This window comes from Balaenoptera acutorostrata, chromosome 4 (genome assembly GCF_949987535.1).
Source record: "Balaenoptera acutorostrata chromosome 4, mBalAcu1.1, whole genome shotgun sequence".
Taxonomy (NCBI): domain Eukaryota; kingdom Metazoa; phylum Chordata; class Mammalia; order Artiodactyla; family Balaenopteridae; genus Balaenoptera; species Balaenoptera acutorostrata.
In genome coordinates this window covers 45794692-45821537 of record NC_080067.1, presented here as the reverse complement: position 1 = coordinate 45821537, position 26846 = coordinate 45794692, and the positions used below count along the sequence as shown (strand labels likewise).

The 26846-nt window shown below is 41.3% G+C and overlaps 1 protein-coding gene and 1 long non-coding RNA gene across 2 annotated transcripts in view; one reads left to right on the top strand and one right to left on the bottom strand.

Annotated features, from left to right (window-relative positions):
• Nucleotides 1-1864: 1864 nt before the first annotated feature.
• IL12A (interleukin 12A) lies at nt 1865-9383 on the bottom strand. The gene is made up of 7 exons (XM_007187073.3): nt 8999-9383; nt 8184-8338; nt 5096-5209; nt 4335-4376; nt 4218-4259; nt 3972-4115; nt 1865-2440 (listed from the first exon to the last, which is right to left on the bottom strand). Exons 1-7 carry the CDS (start codon nt 9012-9014, stop codon nt 2285-2287), a joined length of 669 nt encoding a protein of 222 aa, XP_007187135.1. The 5' UTR covers nt 9015-9383; the 3' UTR covers nt 1865-2284.
• LOC130708110 (uncharacterized) overlaps nt 8870-26846 on the top strand; it is a 35776-nt gene continuing 17799 nt past the window's right edge. The window contains exons 1-2 of the long non-coding RNA XR_009008166.1: nt 8870-9080; nt 26510-26626. This is a non-coding gene — a long non-coding RNA (uncharacterized LOC130708110). The remainder of the gene's footprint in view (nt 9081-26509; nt 26627-26846) is intronic.

The window sequence follows — 26846 nt, the reverse complement described above, 5'->3', positions numbered from 1 at the left end:
AAATAGGGGCTACAGTTTTCTGAATTTCATAGATAAGAAAATAGTAGCAAAGAGGCTTTAACCAATTTGGCCCGGTCACCAAACCCAAAGGCTAGTAATCATTGTCAAAGATTGCTCACATTTATTGTGTACAGATTATGTGCCAGGTGCAATGCTAGTGCTTTGTAGGAGTTGCTCCATTTAACACTGGATCGATCAGATCAAGGTTCTAGTAGTATCTTCACTTTTTTTGTTGTTGTTTTTGGCCGGGCCGCATGGCTTGCGGCATCTTAGTTCCCTGACCAGGGATCGAACCCATGCCCCCTGCAGTGGCAGTGCGGAGTCCTAACCACTGGACTGCCAGGGAAGTCCCTGTCTTCACTTCTTAGAAGAGGAAACAGGTAGGGTGAGGGCAAAATAACATGGCCACATCATACAAGTTATAAATGGCAGACCCAGACTTAAAACAAAAAACCAGAAAACTGACCATGTAGTGAAGAATGCAATTAGTTGTGAAGATGTTTCTTGGGCCAGTCATGTTTTTGAAGCATATGTCATGGCAATTTCTAGAACGAAAGCGACCCTTTGTGTGCCACTTTGTCCCTTTGTATAAACCCAGTCTGTAGCACAGTCAGCAGGCTTTCCTCTCCTTGTTTCTGGGCACAGACAACCAGCCAGACAACAGACAAGTCGCCATTCGATGGGCAGGCGGGGGGAGGAGGGGGAGGAAGGCAGGGTCGGGGGTGGGGGGGATGGCAGCAACTGGACAGCGCCAGCTTGCTTCATCAAAGCCATGAGTTCTTGCCACATCAAAGCTGCCGACCCCAAAACCGATACTTAAAGGCAAGAAACTCCTACCTGTGAATCACCTGCCAGTCATCCAAGCTTGGGGAGGAATTCCTAAAGAAAAGAAGGTATGTGATGGGATCCAGCTTGATGATTTCTATCTAATTGTACATCACGTGGGGTGAGACTCTGAAAAACGAGTAAGTTTCCCCACACGTGAGGACCTGGGGTGGCCATCCACACTCCCCTCCCTGTTTACAGGGATAAGACTGGAGCTCTGGAGGGGAGGGAGGATTCACATGAGGAAAGGTAGGGGGGACAGGACAGACTCTGAATCGTTCATTTCTTACGACCTTTTCATATGAAGGAGGAATGTGATTATCAGAGTTTGAAAATTACATGGTATTCCATCAGGTAAATCTTTTAAAATTCTCATGGTTTAAAGAATTAAAAAGCACATCTCTTAAGCCAAAGGAAGGCAATTATCCATGTGGTTCAGGCAGAAGTTCTATATAATTTAAAGCAAAGGGAGAGTTTTTTGAGTTGTAATTTAGAAACAACTTCCCCCTGAGAGCCCAAAGGGTCACAAAAATTAGAATAATTTGACTAGAAGACCTCTTAATGATGCTTTTCCCAGTTGGTGGATGTTATCATGTATTTGTTTAATGCACAGTATGTTATGGGGCTGTGGTTAATAGGGAAAAACATTTTTATGTATTTTATTTTTAGATTCAGATGTTGAACAAAAGTAATAAAGTATATTATCAAAAACTAACTCATTCAACGGCCTCAGTATTAAGTCAGATCTAGTCTTATGAGGCTCCCTTTAAAATATGAGATTAAAGGAACTAGGAAATGAGTAAGAATCTCATGGCATTCTTTCTAAGGTGATTTTGTTCAAATTTCATCAGAGTTTTCAGTTTTCCCATGATCTGTATTTTAACACTCAAAGTATTCCAATCACATTAGAAAAATATGAGAATTACTTTAATTCAGTCATTTTATTTTAAAACAACATAAGGTATATCTCAAATCCACTTGGCAATAAATATCTTAATAAATACAACATAAATAAATATAAGTTAGTTCACAGGCTTTCATGAACACAAAATTATATAAATAAATATTTTAAAATAAATTATGCTTGAGTGTTTGTTCCTACAAACTCTTTGGTACTGAAATAGCTTATAAATTCTTGCTCTTCTATTAAAGGGAAAAAAAGAAAAACACGTTCTGGGAGGACATTTCCCCTCATCAGTTTGCTCATGAAAACTTAAAAATAACTTATCCATAGTAAATATGAAATAGACTTGATCAAAGGAATCATGTGGATAGGACAGTCACATCCTGCAAATTTGGAGTAATGACTAATGTAAACAAGCATGAGAATTCCTGTTCCAGCTTAAGTAGGAACAGGTCAAGCCACCCCCCGCCCCAGTTCTTAACCCATGCCCTATTACAATTTCTTTGGTTCCAATATTTATAAAAATACTTTAAGTTTAGGAGAGACCTCAGCTTTTTAGGAAGAACTCAGATAGCTCATCATTCTGTCGATGGTCACCACACGAATTCTGAAGGCATGAAGAAGTATGCAGAGCTTGATTTTAGTCTTATAAAAATCCAGTTCTTCCAGGGAGGGTTTCTGTGACACAGTCTCGCTGTGGGAATTCAGGGCCTAGGAGAATAAATATTGAGCATGACATAGACAGTATTCCAAAATTAAAACGTCCATCCGTAAAGGTGGGTGAAGCCAATACGTGTCTCAGAGCCTGCAACCCACTCCCTCACTGCATCTCCTAAACCAAATCAAATCTACTCCCAGCCAGATGGGCAGGCAGAACCTGAGAGAAGAAATGCTCATTATCCAAGCACATGGATCTTCAGTGAGCTCTGAAAAGACCCTGAAAGCTATTTAGAAAATCATCAGTGGGAGTTGTATTTTAGAAAGAAACAATTCTGTTAAGATGACATCTGCTGTGATATCTAATTAATTTTTATATGTTACATTAAGAAGCGGCATCCTTTTTAGAACAGGGAGGTGATGGATTGCTATTGATTGGAAACTCTCAGTCAGTATCAGACCTGTTGACTAAAGACACTTATTCATGTGAGATAAATAAACCTGGCAGTTTGAGGCCTTTAATTTGATAACACAATGCAAGACCATATATTTGCACAATGATCAGCAGTTTTGCTTGTACTTCCTCACAAAAAGCCTAAAAGAAAGGTAGGGTGGGTAAAGTCATCCCATTTTACAGAGGAAGAAACTGAGGCACAGAGGGACAAAAGGTCTGGGCATAGTTGTCTGATTACTGGTAGAACTGATTCGACTCTTGGTCCTGAAAATGAAATATCATCTACAACTCTCTAGATGGTAATATTCTTTGATACTTGCATGATGTTCACTGCCTTTCAAACAAGTAAGTAATCTGGCACCCCCCCCCCAAAAAAAAATTGAAAAAGGATGAATGAAATAAATTTCTTTTCAGACAATCATTTCTGATGCCGTATTATTATCCCATGCCCTGGCCAACATGGCACTCACCCTGCTCTTTCTTAAGTGGATAATTCTGTGTTTTATGTTAGCATCATGTGCTATGGTGATTCAGAAAGTTACAAAGCACATTCTTGTCTATGAGTAACACTGTGGTTGTCCCCAGGTGATAGGTCATTCTTTTCTTTCATTCACATTTTGGTTCAGCATGCGTCATATCCAGACACCAGCCCCGCTTGTCTTCTCTAGCATTATTTGCAGATATGCATGCCAGCCCCTTGCATGTACGTCCCAGAGGCTTTAGAGATGCATGAGAAGATGAGTGCAGTGGAATCCCTTTGATGGGGGTTTAAATCCTGCCTCTGCCGCTTCCAAGCTGTGTGACCTCAGACAAGTGGCTAACCCTCTAAGCATTGGTCTCCTCATTTGCACAGACCCCAAGTGGTTGCCAAGGGGACAGCATAAGGAAATGTATGCACCTTTGCCCAGAGCCTGGTGCATACCACATGGTCAACAAGCAGGAGGCTGCTTTCCTTAATGTGACCTGCTCATGTTGCCCTCTCTCTAGAGGTGCCCTCAAGGCTGTCTCCCCCAATATGTAGCTGGCTTCAGAAGGGGGCATTTCAGGCCTCCCCCAACCCAGGAAGGGCTGATTGGTATACCCCTTCATCAGGGACCCTGGCTGCCGGTCTCAGCACGAAGAAGGCCTTACCTGCATCAGCTCAGCAATAGCTGCCAGCATGTTCTGATCCAGAAAGATCTGCCTCTCAGGATCCATCAGAAGCTTTGCGTTCATGGCCTGGAACTCCATGTGGTACATCTTCAAGTCCTCATAGATACTGCTAAGGCACAGGGTCTGCATAATATGACAAAGTGGGGAAGGAACTATTGAGATGGGCTAAAAACGTACCCCCCCTTCCCCTGCCGTTGCATTTGAGGAAAGAATTTTGTGTCTTACCATCATAAAAGAGCTCTTTCTGGAAGCCAGGCAACTCCCATTCTAGAAGAAAAAATAATCAGATATCAATGACATGAATTCATAATATGAGCTAAAACCTTCAATTTTCTGACTTACAGTTATTAAAGAGGTCTCTCTGGAAGCCAGGCAACTCTCATTCTGGAGCCAAAAAAAAAAAAAAGGAATCACACATTAAAGACATTAATTATTAATTCTTAATGTAAATTTTTCTGACTTTTCTTCTCAAACATATCTTTTTTTTTTTTACTGTGGTAAAAAATACATGTAAAATTTACCATCTTAACTATTCTTAAGGGTGTTATTATTTTTTTTTAAATGAGAACCTCATTTTTTAAAAAAAATTAATTAATTAATTATTTTAAATTTTTGGCTGTGTTGGGTCTTCGTTTCTGTGCTAGGGCTTTCTCTAGTTTTGGCAAGCAGGGCCCACTCTTCATCGCGGTGCGCAGGCCTCTCACTGTCGCGGCCTCTCTTGTTGCGGAGCACAGGCTCCAGACGCGCAGGCTCAGTAGTTGTGGTTCACGGGCCTAGTTCCTCCGCGGCATGTGGGATCTTCCCAGACCAGGGCTCGAACCCGTGTCCCCTGCATTGCCAGGCAGATTCTCAACCACTGCGCCACCAGGGAAGCCCCATCTTAACTATTTTTAAGTGTACAGTTCAGTAGAGTTAAGTATATCTCACACTGTTGTGAAAAACCACGTTTTTATAATTTTTTTTTCCAAATTGAACTTCTACAATGGGACCTGTTAAAGTCCCATGGTGATGGACCCCAGAAGCATGCACATTTTTGGAAGAAGACGAGGTCTGATGCACAGCTCTTAAGTGTATTACAAGCTTTGGGAGGAAAGCCTCTATACCGTGGCTAATTCCAGTGGTAAGCAGGCCTCCACTGTGCTGGTTCTATCTTTGGTGATATCTTCATGATCAATCTCTTCAGAAGTGCAGGAGTACAATTCTAGGGTTTGTCTGGCCTGTAAAACATAAAGAGAAACCCAGTTTACAAGATTAATAAGGCACCCGGCTCCCCATGGCACTGGCACCAAAGCGAGAGCCGGCTGCCCTTGACCTCCACCTCTGATCTGTAGGAATTTTAGGGCCTTCATAAGACAAAAGGAAACAGATCATTTACACTCTCTCTCCATCCCTCCTCCCCTTTTGCTTAGGACATGTTTCTCTGGATGATACGTTTTTCCATTATGTAAACACTATAAATCATTTCAACAGGCTATGCTAATCAGCCTCTGTACCACGCTGTGACACTTGCTTCTGGTGAAAACCGTTTTTTCCTTTTGCCAGCATGGCTGTGTTTTATGAATATCTTTTTCAAGTATAGCTTCTGAAGGGGGACTGTTAGGTCACTACTTGATGAACATAACAAACATGCAACCCTAAAGACAAGCGGAGATTTAATATGGGTGTACACACACGCGCGTGCGTGCACACACACAGATGTCATCTTACAGGCATGTTGACTATAATTATGATATTTATCTTAAGAAGTCGATGACTTTTTGATTGAAGAGCGAGATCATTTTTCCATTTAACAAGCCTGATGTGTGCCAGGCACTATGCTAGGTACTAAGGAAGGTGACAAAGGGGACTATGTTATGTCCCCCAGAATTCCAAGTTCAGCTGTGGAGTCAGGCAAGTGCCCAAGTGACCAGGAGACATGCTGGCAAGTGAGAAGGGCTGAGAAGGGTCAGAAGGCTCTGGGAAGGGGGTGGAAAGGGAAGCAAAGTCTTCCCCAGAGATGGGGCATCTACAGAGGAGGGGGAATTTCAGGCAGAGGGAACAGCGTGAGCCATGAATCAAAGCTTGAGAGGACAGAACATGCTGGGGTACAAGCAGTTAAATTCCTGTCTGTGGTAAGCAGAATAATGCCCCTGCCAAAGATATCCACCTCCCAATCCCTGGGACCACAGACTAGGTTATGTTACGTGGCAAAGGGGAATTAAGGTCGCAGATGAAATTAAGGTTGCTAATCAGCCGACTCTAAAATGGAGAGGTTATCCTGGAGTGTCTGGGTGGGTCCAGTGTAATCACTGGGTCCTTATAAGCAGAAAAGAGAGGCAAGAGAGTCAAGCTCAGAGTGATGCAGCATGATTAAGTCTCATTTGTTGGTTTTGAGGATGGAAGGGGGCCACCAAGGAATGTGGGCTGCTTTTAGAAGCTGGAAAAGGCAAGAAAATTGGATTCTCCCCTAGAGTCTTCAGAAAGGGATACAGCTCTGTTGACACCTTAATTTTACTCCAGTGAGACCCATTTTGGATTTCTGAACTCCAGGGCTGTAAGATAATAAATTTGTGTCGTTTAAAGCCACTAAATTCGTGGTAATCTGTTACAGCAGCAATAGCAAATGAATACACTGTTCCTGGAGGTGGTCAAGGAGATCGAGGCAGCTGCTATCCTGAGCAGGTTCTAAAAAGTTAGATTTGCAATTATACTTCAATAAGAAAAAAAAAAATCTCCAAATAATACAATAGTTTTATTTCTGTGATAATTGCCTTCCTTTATTCCAAAATGAAAACGGCGACTATCTCTCTATTACTATTGCATGGTTAAAAAAGATGACCTTCAAGAATCTATAAAATAGTGCCTGGCTTACAGTACGCAGTCAATAAGTACTTGTTGAATGAAAAAAATGAATACATAGAGCAAAAAATAAATAAATTAGACTTGAAAATGTGGGCCCACTGCTATAGTTTTTCAGATCTTTTCAGGAGAAGCTGGAAATTTGGATCCTTATATGGGAGGTCTACTTTTTCAATGGCATCAAACTCAAAAATCAAAATGAAATAAAAAAGACATGGCCAAACTCTACAGATCTGTGGGCTAGATATGGCCTGTGAGTCACATGCATTTGTCACCTCTATTTTCTCTGCAAGTAGCCAGCTGATTTGTTCTGGCAAAATTGATGCAGGAATCATATTAAAAAATCAAATTGAGTTCTGCAATCTTTCACCTTTGGTGCTGCATCTGAGAGTAGAAGAGTCAGCTTTTTCACATAAAGCATCTATTTAAATAGGAGCTCCTAAATTTTACCCACATCGAACCTTTCTTTAGGAATCAAAGCACCTATCTCTGCAGTTTTCACTTGGTGAGCTGCCTTTTTAATTAAGATGGATTGAACTGTAAGGAACAACTGGCAGCACGTTATGAAAGATTAGAAGGGGAAAAAAAGAGTTCTTTAAGAAGGACTCGTGTCATTGAGCTTACTTTAAGATATTCACAAAGCAACAAGCTAGAAATCTTCAAGAAAGATTTACTAGAGAGCAGGAAGGCGAAAGGACATCTTTTAAAACATCAGTCTTAGGCCGTTGCAGCAAAAGCAATAGATGTTGGAGTGCTTTTAAAGAAAGAAAAAATATTTTTTTTGCATTAAAATATGAAAGCTAAAAAGATGACTGAAGCTGTAAATAAAATTAGATAACTCTCTCCCTAGAAAATGAAGCCTGGATGTGCACTGTCATGAGCTCCCTGAAATGTGATGCTCCAGCAACAAGCCAAGCCACCAGACTGGAAACTGGAGAGGAGCATTAGACGCAAGGCTAATTCATCTTCGCAGGCCCTGGAGCACAGAGGCCGCCCCTAATAGCGGTTTCCTGGATTGATAAGTGTGTCAGAGGAACAGTGTGGGCCTGACACAATTCCATCTCTGTTGGCAGGCTACAAGGAACACTGTAAGTATCCACTTTCCTCTGTGTAGACACAGCCCAAACGAATGCCATTATAATTTATCACCCCTCCTGCTTTCTCTGGAGACACAGTTTCATTGAGACTCTTTAGCTAATAGTTGGGCCATTTGTAAAGTTCCCTCTTCTTCTCTTAACAGCTCCTGATTAACTTCCACAATTTCCCTGCAGTTCCTTCAGGTGACCAGCGGTTCGGAGATGCCCCTTCACTACAGAGGCTGCAAAGTGGGAACCAGGACATTGAAAAGCTCACCTTCTGAAGGGTGTTGCTGACGGCTCTCAGCAGGTTTTGGGAGTGGTTGAGGCACTGGAACATTCCGGGGCCCGCTGTGGTGGCGGGAAGGTTCCTGGCCAAACTAAAGTGGTCCAGGTGGTGGAGGAGGACCAGGGTGGCCACAAGGAGGAGGCCTGAAAGGGTATGGAGGGGCAGGATGAGCTGGCCTACCTCCATCTTCCATCTCTTCTGGCCATCTCCACCCATCCACTTCTTCTGGGCACCAGCCTCCCTCCACCCGTTTCCAGTCTTCCTTCAACAACTGAGAGATGAATCAGGTTCTTGGAGGACAGCGCTCTATGCTAGCGTTAGAAGCCTACTCGCTGTCACGGCCACCTTGTGAGTTCAGACAGGGGTGTGGAAAGAGTTCACCCAGAAAAAGTCTCCATTTCAGGAGGAGGGAAAGTGAGGCCAGGTGGTGAAGCGACCCGGTGTTTTGTAAGCAGTGGGGTGACAAAGGCTCGCTTTGAAGCCGGCTGGGATCTGCCCTCTTAGAGCTGTAGCCTAGAGACCCTGGGCAAGAAACCATCCCGTGGGGCCTCAGTTTCTCATCTGTGAAGTGGGCATAATACTTAGCTCACAGGGCTCTTTTAAGGTTAAAAGAGACGATATCCTATCGAGCGCAGGGTAAGCCTGCAATGTCTTTCCCCCTTTCTTTCTCCTCTGCCCGAGACTGCTGACTGCCTTCCAGGCTCCGCGGAGCCTGTCCCAAGTTTCTGCCTCCTCTTCCCGGCCGCCGCCCCTCCCCACCCGAGCGCCGAGCGCTGAGCGCTGGTCTCGGGCTGGTTACTCACTGCGCGGCGGGCACATGCTGAGCGGCGCTGCGGGGGCACCGAACCGAGCGGCCAGCTGGAAGCAGACGGGTGCACGCGGCAGGTGAGGGCGGTGGTTGGGAGGCAGACCCGGGGGGGTCACATTTTTATAATTGCCCGAGGCGCGGCAGGACTTTCCCGGGACTCTGGTCTCTTGCTTTCTTTCTCTCTCTGTATCCTCTCTACATCAGCTTCTCGGTGACACGTGGAGTCTGGCCCGCGGGGCTAGCGGCGCTTTCGGATTAACTCCCAGCGCACCCGGCCGCAGTCGTTCCGGGACGGCCCCGCCGCCTCCGGCCTGGCCCAAAACGAAAGAGAAATTCGCGCAGAGTCGCGGCGCGGGGTCCCCGGGCAAGCCCGACCCCTGGCCCGCCACCCTCGGACGGCCCCCGCCCCCAGGTACCCAGCCCTGGCCCCGCCTCCCTGCAGCGCCCCCTCCCGACGGAGCGCCGAGTAGGGCCACCCGCTCTCCATCTATATCCAGGATGAGCCCTGACCTCTCGCCTGGTTCTGGCCGGGGGTGGGCAAATCATTCATTTATCATTCCTTTATTCAGATAGTCCACGGTGTGCCAGGCCGACATTGTGCCAGGTGCGGGGCACCCAGCAGTGAACAGGTCACTTTGGGGGCACTCCCACACCAAATCTGACTCAATGTGTTTTGTTCCTGGGTACCCTCTTAAACACGGAAAGGGATGAAACCAGACTGGCTATGCAGTAACTTACTCTCCTAGAGAATCCAGTTTTTACAGTGCCCAGGAGAGAATCGTTACAATTTAGTGGGATGGATGTACTGGGTCTTGGCAGGAGAGGCCAGAGAGAGGGCACATCAGCAGGAGCCACGGGGCTGAGGAGGCAGCAAAAGCTCCCAGACGCAGGGGGCTGCGACCTGAACGTTGAAGGGTGAGTAGGCACTAGACCGCTTGCAGTGGGATGGGATGCAGGTTCTAGGTTGAGCGAACAGAGATCAGAAGCACAGTCAGGGAAGGTAGAGGGAGGTGGCGATCTAGGGGTCCTGTACAGGGTGTGAGGTTGCTGAGGGTGATGGGGCTGTGCGGTGAGGGTAGTAGATGCCGTGCTAAGGAGTGTACGTTCTGCTGAGGGTGGTGGGGAGCCTTCTAGGGTTTTAGGCAGGAGACATGGTTGGATTTGCATGATGGGAAGATCTTTCAGCAGTAGTATGGAGGATGGATCCCAGGGGTCAGGAGTGAGGGGGCGTGGCCAAGGCCCTAATCAGAATGGAGGGTGGGCAAGAGGGATCCTTAGGGTGGGGAGGGACCAAGACTTGGTAACTCCTCAGGTGAGAGGGATAGGAAGGTGCTGAGAATGGCTGAATGGAGGTTGTTCCAGTTCCTGCACAGGGGTTACTGTAAGAGGGGAGTGAGTTTGGAGGAGACACTGAGAAGTTCCACTTTGGATGTGTTGGGTTTGAGGTTCCTGTGGGACTTTTCAGTTCACTCATTTCTACCACGAGCATTAGTCACCCTGGGTGTGTGTGAAAGGGAGGGGTGTGTTTGATCACCCACTCAGCATCTCTGATGGATCTGACTGCACTAAAGCCCCAGGACTTCACAATGGAGCTGCCAGTGCCCACCTTTGTGCAGATGCACTAAACTTGGATAGGGATAAGACTTTTGGAATACAGGAGAGAAGAGAGGGTGCTTCCTCTGTATCCCTGTTGAAGTCGGGAAGGATGAGGTAAGCCTTGAGATGTTACCATGAACACTCGGCAGGGCCAAACTTTACTGAAGATGGAGTGATGAAGCCAACTAGGAGAAAGGAGAAAGCTGTGTTAACCCCTTGTCTGATTCAAACTCTCTCTGTTGTTGGCATCAGTCCCCCTAGCAGATCATCTGCTCAAGGGCGATGAGGTACCCACCATAGGGACTTGTAGATGTGTGTATAATGGGAGCAATAGTTGATCTCCAAGGCTCCTTCCAATGCTGCGGCCTGTGAATTACCCCTTGGGCATAGAGAGCAATGCATTGTCAGAAACAATTGCATCTAGCAGATTGTGTGAAGCAAATGACAGGTGCTGAGCTGTGTTGTTGCCATAGGGGTTTAGGATGGAGTTAAATGTACTTAAGTCAGATGAAGTCAAGTTTATCACAACTGAGATATTTCTCCCTTGGAAGGGCCATCTCCTATGGAAAAGTAATTTCTGCAGCATAAATGTGCATAGGGCCTCTGCTCAGAATGGATTCTTGGCCACCAGACACAGTTTCTAGCCTATACTTTTGTGAAAGTTCTCTGATGTGCTGCACATCCTTTAGCCAAGATAGAACAACAGCCTTCTTCTGGGGTAACATTACTTTTCTATAAGAGACATTCTTTGCCCATGATTACTACTACATGATATCTAGCATTGTACTGGCAGTCTTGGCCAATGCTATAAGGAAAGAAAAAGAAATGAGAGATTTAAAAATTGGAACATAAAAGACAAAACTCACTATTAGCAACAGATACAACAGATCAAATACTAGAACTAATAAGAGAATTCAGCACCTTCACTGGATACAAATACCAACTTTCAAAAATCAACCAAATTTCTCTACATCTGCAACAACCAATTAGAAAATATAATAAAAATAATATACCAGATAATAAATAGACAGTAATAAAAAGAAGATACCATTCACAGTAGCAGCCAAACTATAAAGCAACTGCCTGTAGATGGAGAGGCAGTACAGTGGTTAAGAATATGGACTCTAAACTATTTGAATCCAGGTTCTGTTAGTTACTTGCTGTGTGTTCTTGGGCAAGTTACTTATCTCTCTGGGCTCAGTTACCTCATCTGGAAAATGATGATAATAAAAGTACCATAGGTTTGTTGTGAGTATTACATGGGTTAGCAGAAGCATAAAATAGTCTTTAGAGAAAATTTAATCAAGAACATAGAGTGATTTAATTTAAATGGGAAACACATACCCTTGGGTGGAAGATCTTGAGATATAAATAGCTCAAGTCTCTTCTAGTTAATTCACATATTCAATGCAATCCCAACACAAATTACAAATAACTTTTCTGAAGAACTTAATGATAAGCCTACTCTAAAATATATGAGAATAAAAGCCCATGAATATCTAAGTTAAACTTGCAAAGGAATAATAAAGATGGGGGAGTAGCCCTACCAGATATAAAGACATAGTTCAGAGCAATAGTAATAAAAATAGTGTTTGGCAAAAGGACAGCCAAATGGACCTTTAAAACAAAATAGAAAATTACAGACAGACTCATATATATGCATATTTAGTATAAAGATACAATGGCACCCAGAACAATCAGGGAAGCATGGATTGTTTACTAGAAAATTCTCACTGTAAGGTGAAAAATAAAACTGGACTCCAACCTAAAACAACATACAGAAGTGAAGCCACCTGGAAGTAGGTTAAAGACTAAATGTGAAAAGTAAAATTATTACAATAGTAGAAGAAAATGTAGGAGACTATCTTTGTCACTTAAGAGTGGGAAGGACTTCTTAAAAACATCAAAGCCCCAAGCCATAAGTGAAATACTCATAAATTTGATTATATAAAAATTAAGAATTTCTGTAGTATGATTTCCTGTTAACCATTGACAAAGTTAACAGATAGCTGGCAAACTGGGAGAAGATATTTTGCAATGTCTAAAACCAATAGGAGAGTATACAAGGAACTCCTACAAGTCAGCAAGAAAAAGAAACCCCAATGAAAATGGGCAAAACTTACGAACAGGCAATATACAAAGAGGAAACCCCAAAGGCTAACCAGCATCATGGGAGGCTCAGATATATTATAATCTGAAAAATGCCAAAGAAAATAAGAATAAGATATCACTTTGTACCTTTTAGACTGGCAAAAATGAGTACATTGGATATTGACAAATGTTGGTGAAATGTAGGATTCTAGGATCTTTTATATAATGCAAGTAGACTGATGCAGCTATACTAGAGGGCATTCTGGCATCTAGCTTTGGTCAGATTAAGTATATGCATACCTGATGACCCAGCATTCTACCTTGGCATGTACATCCCAAAGAGATTCTTATACAGGTCCATAAAGCCTGTATATGAAGATGTTCTTTAAGTCACTGTTTGTAGTGGTGGGAGTTGAAGGCAATCTAGTTGCCCACCAGTGGGTAAATGAGTAGGTGAAATGTGAGGGATCCACTTCATGGAGTACTCTGCAGCAGTTAGAAATAATGGACTAGGGGGCTTCCCTGGTGGCGCAGTGGTTGAGAGTCTGCCTGCCAATGCAGGAGGCACGGGTTCGGGCCCTGGTCTGGGAAGATCCCACATGCCGCGGAGCAGCTGGGCCCGTGAGCCACGACTGCTGAGCCTGCGCGTCTGGAGCTTGTGCTCCGCAAAGGGGGAGCCCGCGATAGTGAGAGGCCCGCGCACTGCGATGAAGAGTGGCCCCCGCTCGCCGCAGCTAGAGAAAGCCCTCGCACAGTAACGAAGACCCAACACAGCCAAAAAAATAAATAAATTTATTTAAAAAAAAAAAAGAAATAATGGACTATATGTACATGCATCAACATGGGTAGATCTTTAAAACATAATACTGGGTAAAAATATAAAGATAAAAACAGAGTAAGAACTGTATATAACACTAGAGGTAGACAATTAAACCCCTTGGAGTCAGATTTGTTTGGGAATACAAAAAATTTGGATTTTAGAAAGTGAAAAGGTAACATCTCATGATTGAACACAATATTTCTGCAGCAAAATGTAGGAATGGTTACATTAAGTGGATAAAGGCTACAAATAACCTCACATCCCGTGAGTCATATTTTGCTGCTAAGTGAGCTTAAGAAAAAAAAACTTTGGTGTCCAAAGCTGTGAGGTTTCAGAATTGTAAGTGATTGTGGACTTCCATATACTTTAATGAGAAGAATATATTCAAAATGGTACACATTATACAAGGACACCTGCAAACAAAAAGATACGTGTTAAACATATTAAGATAGATCCCATTGAGGAGTGATGGGAATGAGAATAAGGAATGGAGATAAATAAAATATAAGTATACACACATATAAAAGAAGGGACCTGTGATGTCATGAATTGAAGAATATGATCAACTTAATCCTCTTCCTCTGAAGTCCTTATTCTGCCCAAAATGTTGATAAGTAAAGATACCCTTTCTAAGCAGATAACTCGATAGTTGTTTGCAAACTTTAATTGTAGTTTAGTATATTCAGATAGTTTTTCTATTAGTCATTCCTTTCCCTTTCAGTTTGAGCAGTGGGCCAATCTGAGCTCTCACCTAGTAGATCCATCACTGGGAATCAAAGGTCTTTTCAGGAATTTGGCAGAATGTATTAAGGCTCTGTATCAGAGTTTCTCAACTGGAGGCGATCTTGTTCCCCAGGGGACATTTGGCAATGTCTGGAGAAATTTTTGGTTATCATAATGGGGGAAGGGGGTTGCTACTGGCATCTAGTGGGTAGAGAATTGATGTAACGTGTTGCTAAACATCCTACAGTACACAGGATGGCTCCTCGCTTCCCCAAACTAAAAGAAGTTATACCATCCAAATTATCAATAGTGCTGGATACCTGCAATAGTACCACATATGAGTAGTAACTCAGGCTACCTGCCTTCATCATTATTCTTCTCTGTGAGTAGACATGTTCATAGTCATAGGCTCTGAACAATAGACTTAGGACTGTATCTTTGGTCCCATAATTTAGAGTGGCAGCCCATTCTTGGAAGAAGTGAGATTCCAAAGAGACTTGTGATCAGTTGAAACTGTAAATGTGAATCTGTAGGTAGGTGTTGTAAACACTAGCATCCTTCATAATATAGCAAGGACTCTGCTGTCAGATTTCCTGCAGTTCTATTCTATAGGGACTACTGAATTTGAGCATAAATCAGCTGGTGTTCGCATGCCATCTGACAGTGTGGGGTCCAGTACAGCTCTGCTCTTAAAAGGTGACCTGTTAGCTAAGAGGCAGAGCCTTATGTTCCTGGCTGCATATACCAACCTCAAACATGACATGCTGATGAGGCTGGTTCCATGGAGCAATTTCTTCTTTGGTGGTGAGGTGTTTCAGCAGCAGGGAGAACAGTAGTGAGCTGAGCCAGAGAGGCTACGGTAGAGTCTACAGTAACTTTGCATCTATGATCAAAAGACTTAGGTTCTAGCCCCTTCTGCGACTTGGTAACCATGTAAGCTTAGACAAGCCACTGCCTTTCCTAATTTTCATATCTGCAAAATGGAGACGGTAATCCCTGATTGTCTAGCTTTGTCATATGAATCAGATCATATAATGACCAGGTAAGACTTTTGTACAGTGGTAGAGTGTCATCGCTATGAGATATCACTATACAATGAGAGGTGCAGTTATTATTTTTGGATTAAGGCACACACTCACCAGTTTCTTCCACAACTGCCTCTTTGCACTCTTTTAAATGTTAAGTGGCAACTTCCCAATGAGGGGGGCAGGGGAGTCCTAAATATTCATAGCACTGTTTCTACAGGCAACATCCATATGTTATCATACTGTCTTGAAGAACCTCAAAAGTATTAACAGTGGTCTTCAAGAAAAAATTCCAGGAAAGGTGTTGTTATTGCTTACTGATGCTCCAGAATAAAGATTTTTATGAATATTTTTGCAAACTTTTCTGCATCTTGAGACAGTTAAGCAAACAAACAAAAACGATACAGCTCCTGGGCATTGCAGCGTCATGCATGATGATATCACCTGATGCTTAGACATTAAAAAGAAAAGAAATGATGAATTTGACTATATAAAGAACAAACATTTCTACAAGAAAAAGATACCATAGATAACATTTAAAGACAAATGATAACCTCAAAAAAAAATTTGCAACGGCGTATGACAGATCAAGGGCTGATCTCCTTAGTATATGACTGTGAATATTAAAAAGAAAAAAAGCCAACAATCCAATAAAAAATGGGCAAAGGATATGAATAGACAGTTTAAAGAAAGAAAAATACAAATTACTTAGAAACATATGACAAATACTCGGCTGCACTCAAAATTAAAGAAATGCAAATTAAAATTACTAGATATGATTTTTAACCTATAATTTGCAAAACTAGAAAGTTTGATGACTTATGGGTATGTGGAAATAGGTTTCCATATTCTGTTGGAGGGAGTATAATCCAGTGCAATATATTTGGAGGGTTAGTTGGCAATAGCTATTAAAATAAAAAATTTATGTATACTTTTGCTCAGCAATTCCACTTACAAGTATTTATCCTGTAAACTATTTGCACGTATACATAAAGACTGATTTCCATTAAAAGTATTATTTTTAATATCAAAAGACTCGAAACATTCTAAATGTCCATTAATAGAGAATTGTTTCAATAAAGCCTAATTCATCTTTTCAATGAATTTTTCAATGTAGCTATTAAAAATATTGAATTAGATTTATACGTGTGTTAGGAACAATCTTCATTATGTGAAAAGTCATGTGAAAAATCAAGGTTCACACCAGTGTGTAATATGCTTCCATTTGTGCAAGGAAAAAAGTATATATATATATATATATACATACACATAGATATAGGTACAGTATCAACATAGATCTACACTCATAAGAGCATAGAAAATCAATGACCATTTCCTCTGGAGAAGGAGATTGAATCTTTGAAGTAGGGGGAAAACCTGCTTTTTATTTAATATCCTCTGTACTGTTTGAATTATTTAACATGCAAATATATTGCAGCTTTATTTATTTATTTTTTGCTTTGTTTTATTTGTATTCTGAAAGATCATCTAATGGCAGGTGAAGTGAACTGCTAAGAGAGCTGCTGGGCCCTTTCTGACAGCTTTTTTTTTTTTTAGTTTTTATTGAAAAATAGTTGATTTACAATGTTGTGTTAGTTTCAGGTGTACAGCAAGGTGATTCAGAGACATATATATATTCTTTTTTAGATTCTTTTCCAGTATATGTTATTATAAGATACTAGGTATAGTTCCCTGTACTATACGGTAGGTCCTGTTGGTTATCTATTATTTTTAATTAATTTATTTATTTACTTTTGGCTGCGTTGGGTCTTCGTTGCTGCATGCGGGCTTTCTCTAACTGCGGCGAGCGGGGGCTACTTTTCTTTGCGGTGCGCATGCTTCTCATTGCGGTGGCTTCTCTTGTTGCGGAGCACGGGCTCTAAGCGCGCGGGCTTCAGTAGTTGTGGCTCTGGCTCGCGGGCTCAGTAGTTGTGGCTCGTGGGCTCTAGAGTGCAGGCTCAGTAGTTGTGGTGCACAGGCTTAGTTGCTCTGCGACATGTGGGATCTTCCCCGACCAGGGATCGAACCCGTGTCCCCTGCATTGGCAGGAGGATTCTTAACCACTGCGCCACCAGGGAAGTCCCTGGTTATCTATTTTATATATAGTAGTATGTATATTTTAATCCCAAACTCCTAATTGATTCCTCCCCCCCTTTCCCCTTTGGTAACCATAAGTTTGTTTTCTATGTCTGTGAGTCTATTTCTGTTTTGTAAATAAGTTCATTTGTTTCTTTTTTTTTTTTTAGATTCCACATATCAGTGATATCAAATGATATTTGTCTTTCTCTGTCTGACTTACGTCATTTAGCATGATAATCCCTAGGTCCATCCATGTTGTTGCAGCTTTTGAACAGAGAATTTCCTCTAAGTTTCAGCATTTTTGCTTGATTTGTAATATAAACATTGAATCTGTCAGTGGATTAACCATCTACTGCTGAGGCAGGGGCTTTTGTGTCTGACTCCATCCATCCATCCATCCATCCATCCTTCCATCTTCTCATCTTATTTTGAAGAATATTCTACGTGTGTGCTGTGCACATTTAGATCTTCTCTTTTAACTATTATGTGCACTCACATTAGTTTACTGGCTGGAGCCTTTCTAGCCTCTGGCCTGGTAGAGTGGAAAGACCATGGGCTTTGTTTGCAGTACTGGGTTAAAGTCCAGCCCCTGTCACTTTCTAACTGTGCAATTAGGGCAATTTCATTAACTTTTCTGAACTTCTATAAAATAGGGAGAAAAACACCTACCTGGTGGGGTTGTTGGGGCAACTTATTGGGATAATGTACACACAGTGAGACAATGGGTGGAGCCCTGTAACACAGCAGCATTGCCCTGAGCATGTCGCTATTTCCTTTTGTGGCATTGGTTTCTAAACAGCGACAAATGAGGCTTTAAATAATCCCTCAGGGGCCCATCACATGCCTTATTCTTCAGTGAGTAGAAGGGTCGGGGCTAGCATGTGATGCTGTAAGGCTCCTAATGTGGAAGGAAATGGAATATTCCTAGTTAAGGTGATCTTTGTTTTGCTTCTTAAAAAACAATGAACCTTTCTCAACATACAAGACCTGAAAAGTAGGCTGGTTACTACTAGCTTTTTAAAGTCCCCAAACAGCCATTTTTATAGTTTTATATAGTCATTATTTATTTGTTTAGTCTCTAGCATTTTTCATTCCTCCACATTTGTGTGGTCTTCTATCAGAGATAATGTTCCTTCTGCCTGAAGAGCTCCTTTGAGACTTTTTTTTTTTTTTAAAAAAAGCACAGGTCTGCTGGCAACAAATTCTCTCAACTTTCGTTTGTCTTAAATGTCTTTATTTTGGCTTAATATTTGAAATACATTGTTTTTTGGCAGTTACTTTCTTTCAGCATTTTGAAGATGTTATTGCAGTGTCTTCCGGCTGCCACTGTTTCTGTTTAGAAGTTGCTGTTTAATTGTTGCTTCTTTGAAGGTAATTTGGGGAGATAGTCTGGCTGCTTTTAGGATTTTCTTTTTTGTTTTGTTTTGTTTAGTTTTCCCAGAAACTTGGTTATGAACATTCCTAGGTGTGTGTGTGTGTGTGTGTGTGTGTGTGTGTGTGTGTGTGTTTGTATTTATCCTGCTTGAGGTTTGTAGTACTTCTTGATTTATACCTTGATCCCTTTAAATCAGTTTTGAAAAATTCTTAGTCATCACCTTTTCAAATATTGCTCCTATTGCACTCAACTCAATTTCACTCTGGAACCCTTCTGGAACTCCAATTACATATATGTTCGACCTTTTCTCAATGTCTTACATGCTTTTTTATGTGATTTTCCACCCTTTTTTCTTCTTTTTTGGTTTGGATGCTTCCATCTGGATATTTTCTGCCAACAAATCTTCCAGGTTGCTAATGCATTCTTCATCTGTCTAAACTGTTTTTAAACTCATTTATTGAATTTTGCAGTTTTAGAATTTATATTTGGCTTTGTTGTAATACATAGATTTCAGTTCTCTGATGAAATTCTCCACCTTGTCATCTATTTTCTTGAACATGTCAATCATGGTTATTTTACATTCTGTGTCTGATAATTCTGGTGTCTGGATCATCTCTGTGTCTGTTTCTATTGTGTATTTTTTCTCTTGTCCCTGTCTCTTTGTATGCCTGGTAATTTTTGATTGAATGCCAGACACTGCATATGAAAAATTGTAAAGACTCTCAATGATGTTAACTCTGGCAGACAGTCAGATTAAAAGCAGAATACCTTAAACCAATCAGGGAGTAAGCTTACTTGAGGCTGGGTTTTAAGCCTTTACAAAGGTTAGTCTATATCTGTTTACCCTTATTTCTAGGATGTAGTCCCATCAGTTCCAACTGAAAGCAGAATGTGTTTACCATGGCCACTCTGCTTTGGTAGGCTCTGAATGCTAATGTTTATTTATCCAGCACTGTGGTACTGTCATTAGCTCTGTTTAGTTTCTCAGTCTCTTAACAGCCACTTTTTGTTCTGCCTCTCTAACTCTTAGCCTGTTCTGCTTACTAACTGGCAAATATGTAGAGTCAAAAACAGATAATTCTATTTACTTGTTATTTTTTAATGTTTTTTAAAAATTTATTTATTTATTTTTGGCTGAGTTGGGTCTTCGCTGTGCACAGGCTGTCTCTAGTTGTGGCGAGCAGGGGCTGCTCTTCATTGCGGTGCACGGGCTTCTCATTGCGGTGGCTTCTCTTGTTGCAGAGCATGGGCTCTAGGCACGTGGGCTCAGTAGTTGTGGCTCGTGGGCTCTAGAGCGCAGGCTCAATAGTTGAGACGCACAGGCTTAGTTGCTTCGCGGCATGTGGGATCTTCCCGGACCAGGGCTCAAACCTGTGTCCCCTGCATTGGCAGGTAGATTCTTAACCACTGTGCCACCAGGGAAGTCCCAAAGCAGATAATTCTATTTAAATCAGTTCTCTGCACTTTCTTTCCCTCCAAAATCTTGGCATCTCAAGTCCTGGTTCCTTTGGTGGCCCTGATCTTCCATATTTGTCTCTCCAGTGAATCTGCCAAAACTTCTGCTCGCATTTTCTGCTTTTTAACAGCCACTTTCTGCTCAGCTTCTCTGTCCTCTATCCATTATAAATATGAGTCAGCAGATGACTCAGTAGGGATTGTAGAATGTCAGGCTTATCTCAGTGAGTTTGCCTTCTTTCAAGGATCTTGACTCTTCAAGCCCTGGCTGCTTTGGTGGCTCTTCAATGTTTTCAGAGATTAAAAAATTTTTTTAATGTAACTCTTCTAGGTGTTCTCATGGGAGGATTTTCTTGCTACAAGCTACCTGCCATGGCTAGAAATAGAAACCAAATAACCATTTTAAATACAGGGTCTGCTCAGAGTTCCAAAGTTGAAGTTTAAATCCAGAGTGATTATGACAACTGATGGTGTTCTCCTTTTTAAAAATAATATACTGTCCTTGGTACTAGAAGAACTGTAACGGACACAGAATAATAGTAATGACTTATAACATAAGTCATTACTATTATCATCCCCATTTTTGTAGATGAGGAAACTGAGGAACAGGGCATCTCAGTCAGTCACTGAAAGTCATATAGCTAGCAAGTAACAGTGCTGGGATTTGAATCCATGTGGTATGATTCTTGAGGTCACTCTTAACAGAAGCATAGGACATTAAACAAGGTGTTATTATTGAGAATGTAGTATGATACTCTTTCTCTCTCCCTTCCCCCAGATCTATAACAAGCAATAACAAATATACAGAGAGACCTTTATACCATAGCATCCTTCAGGAACTCACTGGATTTTTCTTTTCCATTTGTATCCCCTGCAAGCCTTTCACAGAGCTGGGCACATGCAGATTCACAATAAAACATTTTGATTTCCAGTGTAAAGCTGAGGTCTGAAGTTATATTTTATCATTTGTCTTGTTGCTTTTCTTGTGTTACCGTTAAGAATTCAGCAACACATATTGCATTTATGAAAATGAAACTTAGGGATACACAGTACGATTGTGCAGCCCAAAGAGATAGTTTAGGGCAAAATTTATCCTGTGCTTTGCTTGTCAAGCTAAGGGATACCCACTGCAGCAGGGAGGAAAGGGTACCTTTTTCTCATTCAGGTTCTGGACAACTCTAAGTTAGAATTTTTCTCTAATCTATCTCACAGGAGGAATTACCCATCTTTTCTGGCCAAAGCAGTTGAACAGGAAGATGTCTAAACCCAACTGTTTGTTATCGTATACCTCTGTTTATTTGGGACCCACTGCATGGGAAATTTACAGGGTCTGATGACACTGATCTCAGAGTAAGGAGAAGGAAAATAGGACAGGAAAGCACTGGGCATATTTGTACTTCAGAAAGGGAAGAGTTGAATCAGTTTTCTGTTCTCAAATGCGATCTTTGGTGTCAGACCAAAGCTTTTTGTGTAGTAGATTTCCAGAGAAGAAACTCCAGGTGAAAGTAGCAGCCAGGGCCTTTTCTGATATCCTACAATTTCATTTCCTCTGTTGTTTTCGCAGCATGAAATGCCCCAGTGTTTCTCTCCTAACCAGTGACATAAGTTTACCCAATGTCAAGGAACTCCAAAGACCTTAGAGTACATTCTGTATATTTATTCCACTGGTAGTAATATCCTTTTAGACAATGGACACAGAACAATGTTGAGTGGTTTCTCTCCAGAAGCTGAGAATTAATGTTCCCACACCCAGTAAATATTTAGCTCTATAAAAAGGTTAAGCAAATATATTCTCATAAAGCATGTGAAATTGATCTATTTTGGATTTAAATAGAGCTAAACCAATTTCATGCAACAATTTTAGGGCACCTATCTAATAAACAACTTTTTACAAGTGATTTTATATATCTTGGGATCATCTCAACCAAAAATTCTGGGAATAGGCAAACAAAAAACTCACTGAATTCTAAGCAAAGTTCCAGCAGACCTTTCACATTAATTGGAATAACTTTTTCTTTGTTAAGTTGCTCAGGGACTTTTTTTTTAAAAAAACAGTGATCTCTTTTGAGAGGCTCTGGCCAAAATGTAGTGGATTGATGCTTATGAGATCTGTTTATGATGATGAATTACAAGGCTGTTTATGCTGATTCCTTCTTTCGCTGGAAAAAAAAATCCAAATTTGAGCCACTGGCCCTTAAATGTTTCCCTTTAAATAATAAAGAAAAACATACCATTGTTAAAATAACATATAAAGGGCCGAAAACACCTTTCAGAAGACCCTCTTTGCTTCCAGGTGGAAGCCAAATAGGCTAGTATTTTTAGAATGCTGAGGCTTTGTGTATGGATACAATAATTGAGTGACTTCAGCTACTTAAACAGTCTTGTTAAACAGGGAAGCTTGGTACTTTTTCTGACTGTGTTTAGGGGATTTTGTACCCAAATATTACTCTGGAATGATCTGGGGAAGGGTGATTTTACTGGTTACTGGTAATAGTTGCTAATATTGACTACATGGTATGTTCTAGGGACCGTACTAGGCAATTTTATATTGTTTAATTTAATCCTCACAACAACCCTATGAGCTAGATGCTGTTACTATCCCCGATTTACAGGGAAACTGAGCTTTAGTGAGGTTAAATAACTTTCCTAAGACAGTAGAGCTGGGATTTGAACCCAGCGTATCTTTGCTACTCTATTAAAATACAGTGGCATGAGGGGGATGCTTGAGATTAGTGGGAGGGGAGTGTAAGTTAATATGAACTTTTTGGAAAGCAGTTTTGAAATACTTATCAGAAGCCTTTTAAAAATACCATATATTTTGACCAAATAATTACACTTCTGAGGGTCTAGTTTAGGGCATTGTTCAGAGATTTAGACAATGATTATGTACAAGAATGTCCACTGCAACATTATTTATAAGAGTTTATAATATAGGTTGAAAACTAATGGTCTCTACTAATTATAATAGGCACATAATATAAATTATGACAAAGGCATAGTTGGAACATTGTGCATCTTTTAGTAATAATATTAAAAAACATATTTTGGGGAAAATGTTCAGAATTTGCTGTCAGGTGAAAAAGAGAGATATAAAACCATAGATGTATAGTATGATAATAATGATGTTTAAAATGGAAGGAGATCCAGCAAAATGTCAACAATGCCTATCTGTGGATAATGGATTATGAGTAATTTTTATTTTCTCCTTTATGCTTTTTGATATTTAAAATTTTTATCTAGAATGAGTATGAAGTACTTTTATAGCCAGAAGAAAACGCTATTATTAATTTTGTTTAAACTGAAGAACAATAAATTAACCAACATTGCAATTTCCATTGTCAGCAAATCACCTTTTGCTTTTAATTAAAAAAATTTGTTTTGCTCTTAGTCCTTTTTTTGCTGTGCAATTTCTAGAATATCACTGTAGAAGAAATCATCATCACAGGCAGATATCTTGGAGCAGAGTGAAGCCCTGCGTTTACTCGAGGCTTGCCCTAAGCGCTGTCTATAAGTGCTCTCCTTGGGCACATTTAAATCCCCTGGACCTTCCCAACAGATGGTAAGGAGACACCCAAAGGCAGGGCTCAGGGAGCTGCAATCAAAGTGCATCAAAACATGGAGAACATGGTCAGAATATATCCTCTGAAATTGACGCTAATCAAAGTAGTAGAACAGAGCTCCTACAAAGTAAAGACGCCTTCAGAGAAAAATTGTGAATACATTCTTTTGTTTATCCAGCAAATATTTATAGACCACCTTCCATGTTAGAAATTCTGTGTTAGGAGGGCTTGGGAAAGTTAGTATAAGTCAGCCATGATAAGCCCACGAGGCTGCCTGAGTTTTTGTTAGGGTGACAGAGGGTCTCCAATCAGGGGAGCAGAGAATCTCTCAGCGTAGTTAAGAGGCTGGCAAAAGTTTTCAAATCTGATTGAAGTTGGGAGGTATTGTGAGGTAAGACCTGAATAATGAACATAAGGGAAACTTAAATCACCTCCCAGGTACGAAGTCCTACCTGTGTTCCCTCCTTGCCGGATCTGTTTATAAGTGGGAAAGATGCTGTTTATAAGTGGGAAAGCGGGGTTGGGTGGGCAGTGGTGAGGGAGAAGGAGTGCAGACGTCCACTAAGCAGTGTCTAATGAATAGAAGACTGAGAAGTGGTAAGACACAACTAAAGCAGACCAGTTCCATCTTTCTCCTTCTCCTTTTAAAAGTCTCAGACTAGAATCTCAGATTCCTTCGGCCAATATCATAATGAGTTAGAACACCTCTACAAGTGCTCATCCCTAATTCTCTGGTCTGACCTGACCACCTCTCCACCGGCATCTCCCACAACTCTCCCTCTTGTTCGAGTTGCTCCAGAGACACTGGCTTTTTGGCCATGAAACACGCCAGGCATGTTCCCACGTCAGATGTTTTGCCCTTCCTGCTCCTTCTCTGCACCACTGTTCCCATGGTCATTCACACGTCGGATCACATGTCTCTCCCTCATAGTCCCTTCCCTGCCATCTTATGTAACACACTCTCTTCCCTCCCCCTGCCCCCTGGGACTCTCCAGCCCCCTACTCAGTTTTATTTTGCTTTCCTAGCACTTACCACTATTTGACAATATATTATATGTTTAATTGTTTGTTTACTGCTTATTGTCCTGCATTAGAATGTATACTCCATGAGGGCAGGGACTTTGTCCATTTTATTCACTATTGTATTCCCAGCATATAGAACAATGTTTGGTACATAGTAGGTGCTCAAAAAATAGTTATTGAGTAAATAAATAAATGAACGTACTTTTCTGGAGGGTTTTGTATCCCATATGGTTTGGGAATATGTATCAAAACATAAAATGATACATACCTTTGACCTAGCCAATCCAACTTCTTAGATTTGCATTAAGGAGGTAATCATACAGTTGAAAAATAATATACATAATAAGGTTAATCGCAGGATTGTTTACAGTAACACACAGAGTGAGAATCTAAATATCCATTAGTGGAACATTGTGATATAGGCAAACAAACTGACATTGTTATATGTAAATCAATATTGATCAACATGGAAAAATGTTTACAACATGTTAGGGGGTAAGGAAAATTGATTCAGGTACAGCATATATGGAATGATCGCATCTTAATAAGATTCTTTCATACTTTGTATGTATCTGTGCATAGAAGAATGTGAGGAAAGGTATTCACTAAAATAATAGCAGTAATCTTGGTGGGTGGGAGTGGGATTTGGGGTTCTTTTTATTGTTTCTGTATACTTTGTGTATTTTTTAAAATAAATGACCTTGTGTATTTCTGAAAAAAGTGTAAACGAAGCTAATAGAGCTGTTCTATAAAACGTTTTTTTCTACTCTAGAGCTGATTCTAGTCTACCCTGTGTCAAAGCAGCCCACGGGTGACTGACTCACCAGCTGAAATTCCAGGAAGAGGTATTGCAGGTTTACCTCCTGGCTCCCACAGCGGACGTTCGCTGTCCTTCTCGATGTTGTCATTCCTTTTCTCCATTGCCCCGCCACTGCCCTAATTTAGACTCTTTCCTGGTCATGTGGACCAGATAGCAGTTGCCCCCTAATTGGTCTTCCTGCCCCCTCCTGTCTGTCTCCTCCAGTGGCGCGAACCACAGTAGCTCCCTGTGACCCGTGGCGGACTCCAAGCTCTCAGCCAGCCGTCTCGAGCCTTCCACACACAGCCCCACTTCTTGCCCTAACCTCATTCTCAACCACTCCCTTCTTCTTCGGCCATTTCATCTGCCTGGTGTCTTTGGCTGTACCTTACACATTCATGCCTGTCCTTCTTTTTCTCTGGAATTTCTCCCTCTCTGCCTTCTCTTCTCTTACGGCCCATCTCACTTTCAACTTTTTCATTCTATGCCCTAGAGAATAACCTTCCAGAAAAGCTACAGTACTTAAAATCTGTACTCATCCTTTGCTTCTTAGGAAATTGGTTTCTTTTAATTTAAGTAATGTGTATGTATGACTGGTAAACTCTTTGAAGGCAGGAAGTATTTCTTACGTTTTGTTGCATTATGCACTGAATCTATTTGTTTATTCATTCAGCAGATATTTGTTGAATACCTGCTGTGTACATGACCCTGTGCTAGGTTCTTGAACAGAGCAATGAACGCTCGGAAGCCACTGTGAAGGGCCTTACTCATTTGAGATCTCTTGAGTGATAGTCTTCCTTCCAAACTGCACACCTACCAGTAATATTTGCTCTGTCCCTTCAACAAGGGAATGATTTGTAAGGAAGAGGGACCAGTAACTAACACTCGATTCGCCCTATTATCAATAAGGACTAACAAAAGGGCTTTGAAAGAAAATAGTCTCTTCTCTTTGTCCTTCAGGAACCACAAACCCTAGACTCTATAGAAGGAAACCTTCATCAGATTTCTTGATGAACAAAGTCTATTGAACCAGGCAAGCTTCCTGCTGAAGAGAGAGGACAGTCATAATGCTGAGAGGTGAGATCCTGAACATTCCCAGACCGTTGTGAGCTGTCATATAGATCATTCTAGGATATAATTTCCATTGTGAACTGCAGCAATTATGTAATATCATACTATATACTTCCCAAGTTTTTCATGGATATTAGAAACCATGAGGTTAAATCTAAGAATGCTAAGAGACTACTTTAAAGAAAAAACAAAACAAAATATGAAGTTATTGTCATCAGTAAATTTG

What these genes read in the sequence shown, in the direction of transcription:
- IL12A (XM_007187073.3), bottom strand. An exon ending in GAGAGACCTCTTTAATAACT is followed by an intron (nt 4,260 to 4,334) that starts GTAAGTCAGAAA and finishes TTTTTCTTCTAG; the next exon opens with AATGGGAGTTGCCTGGCTTC. An exon ending in CTATTGCTGAGCTGATGCAG is followed by an intron (nt 2,441 to 3,971) that starts GTAAGGCCTTCT and finishes TTATTCTCCTAG; the next exon opens with GCCCTGAATTCCCACAGCGA.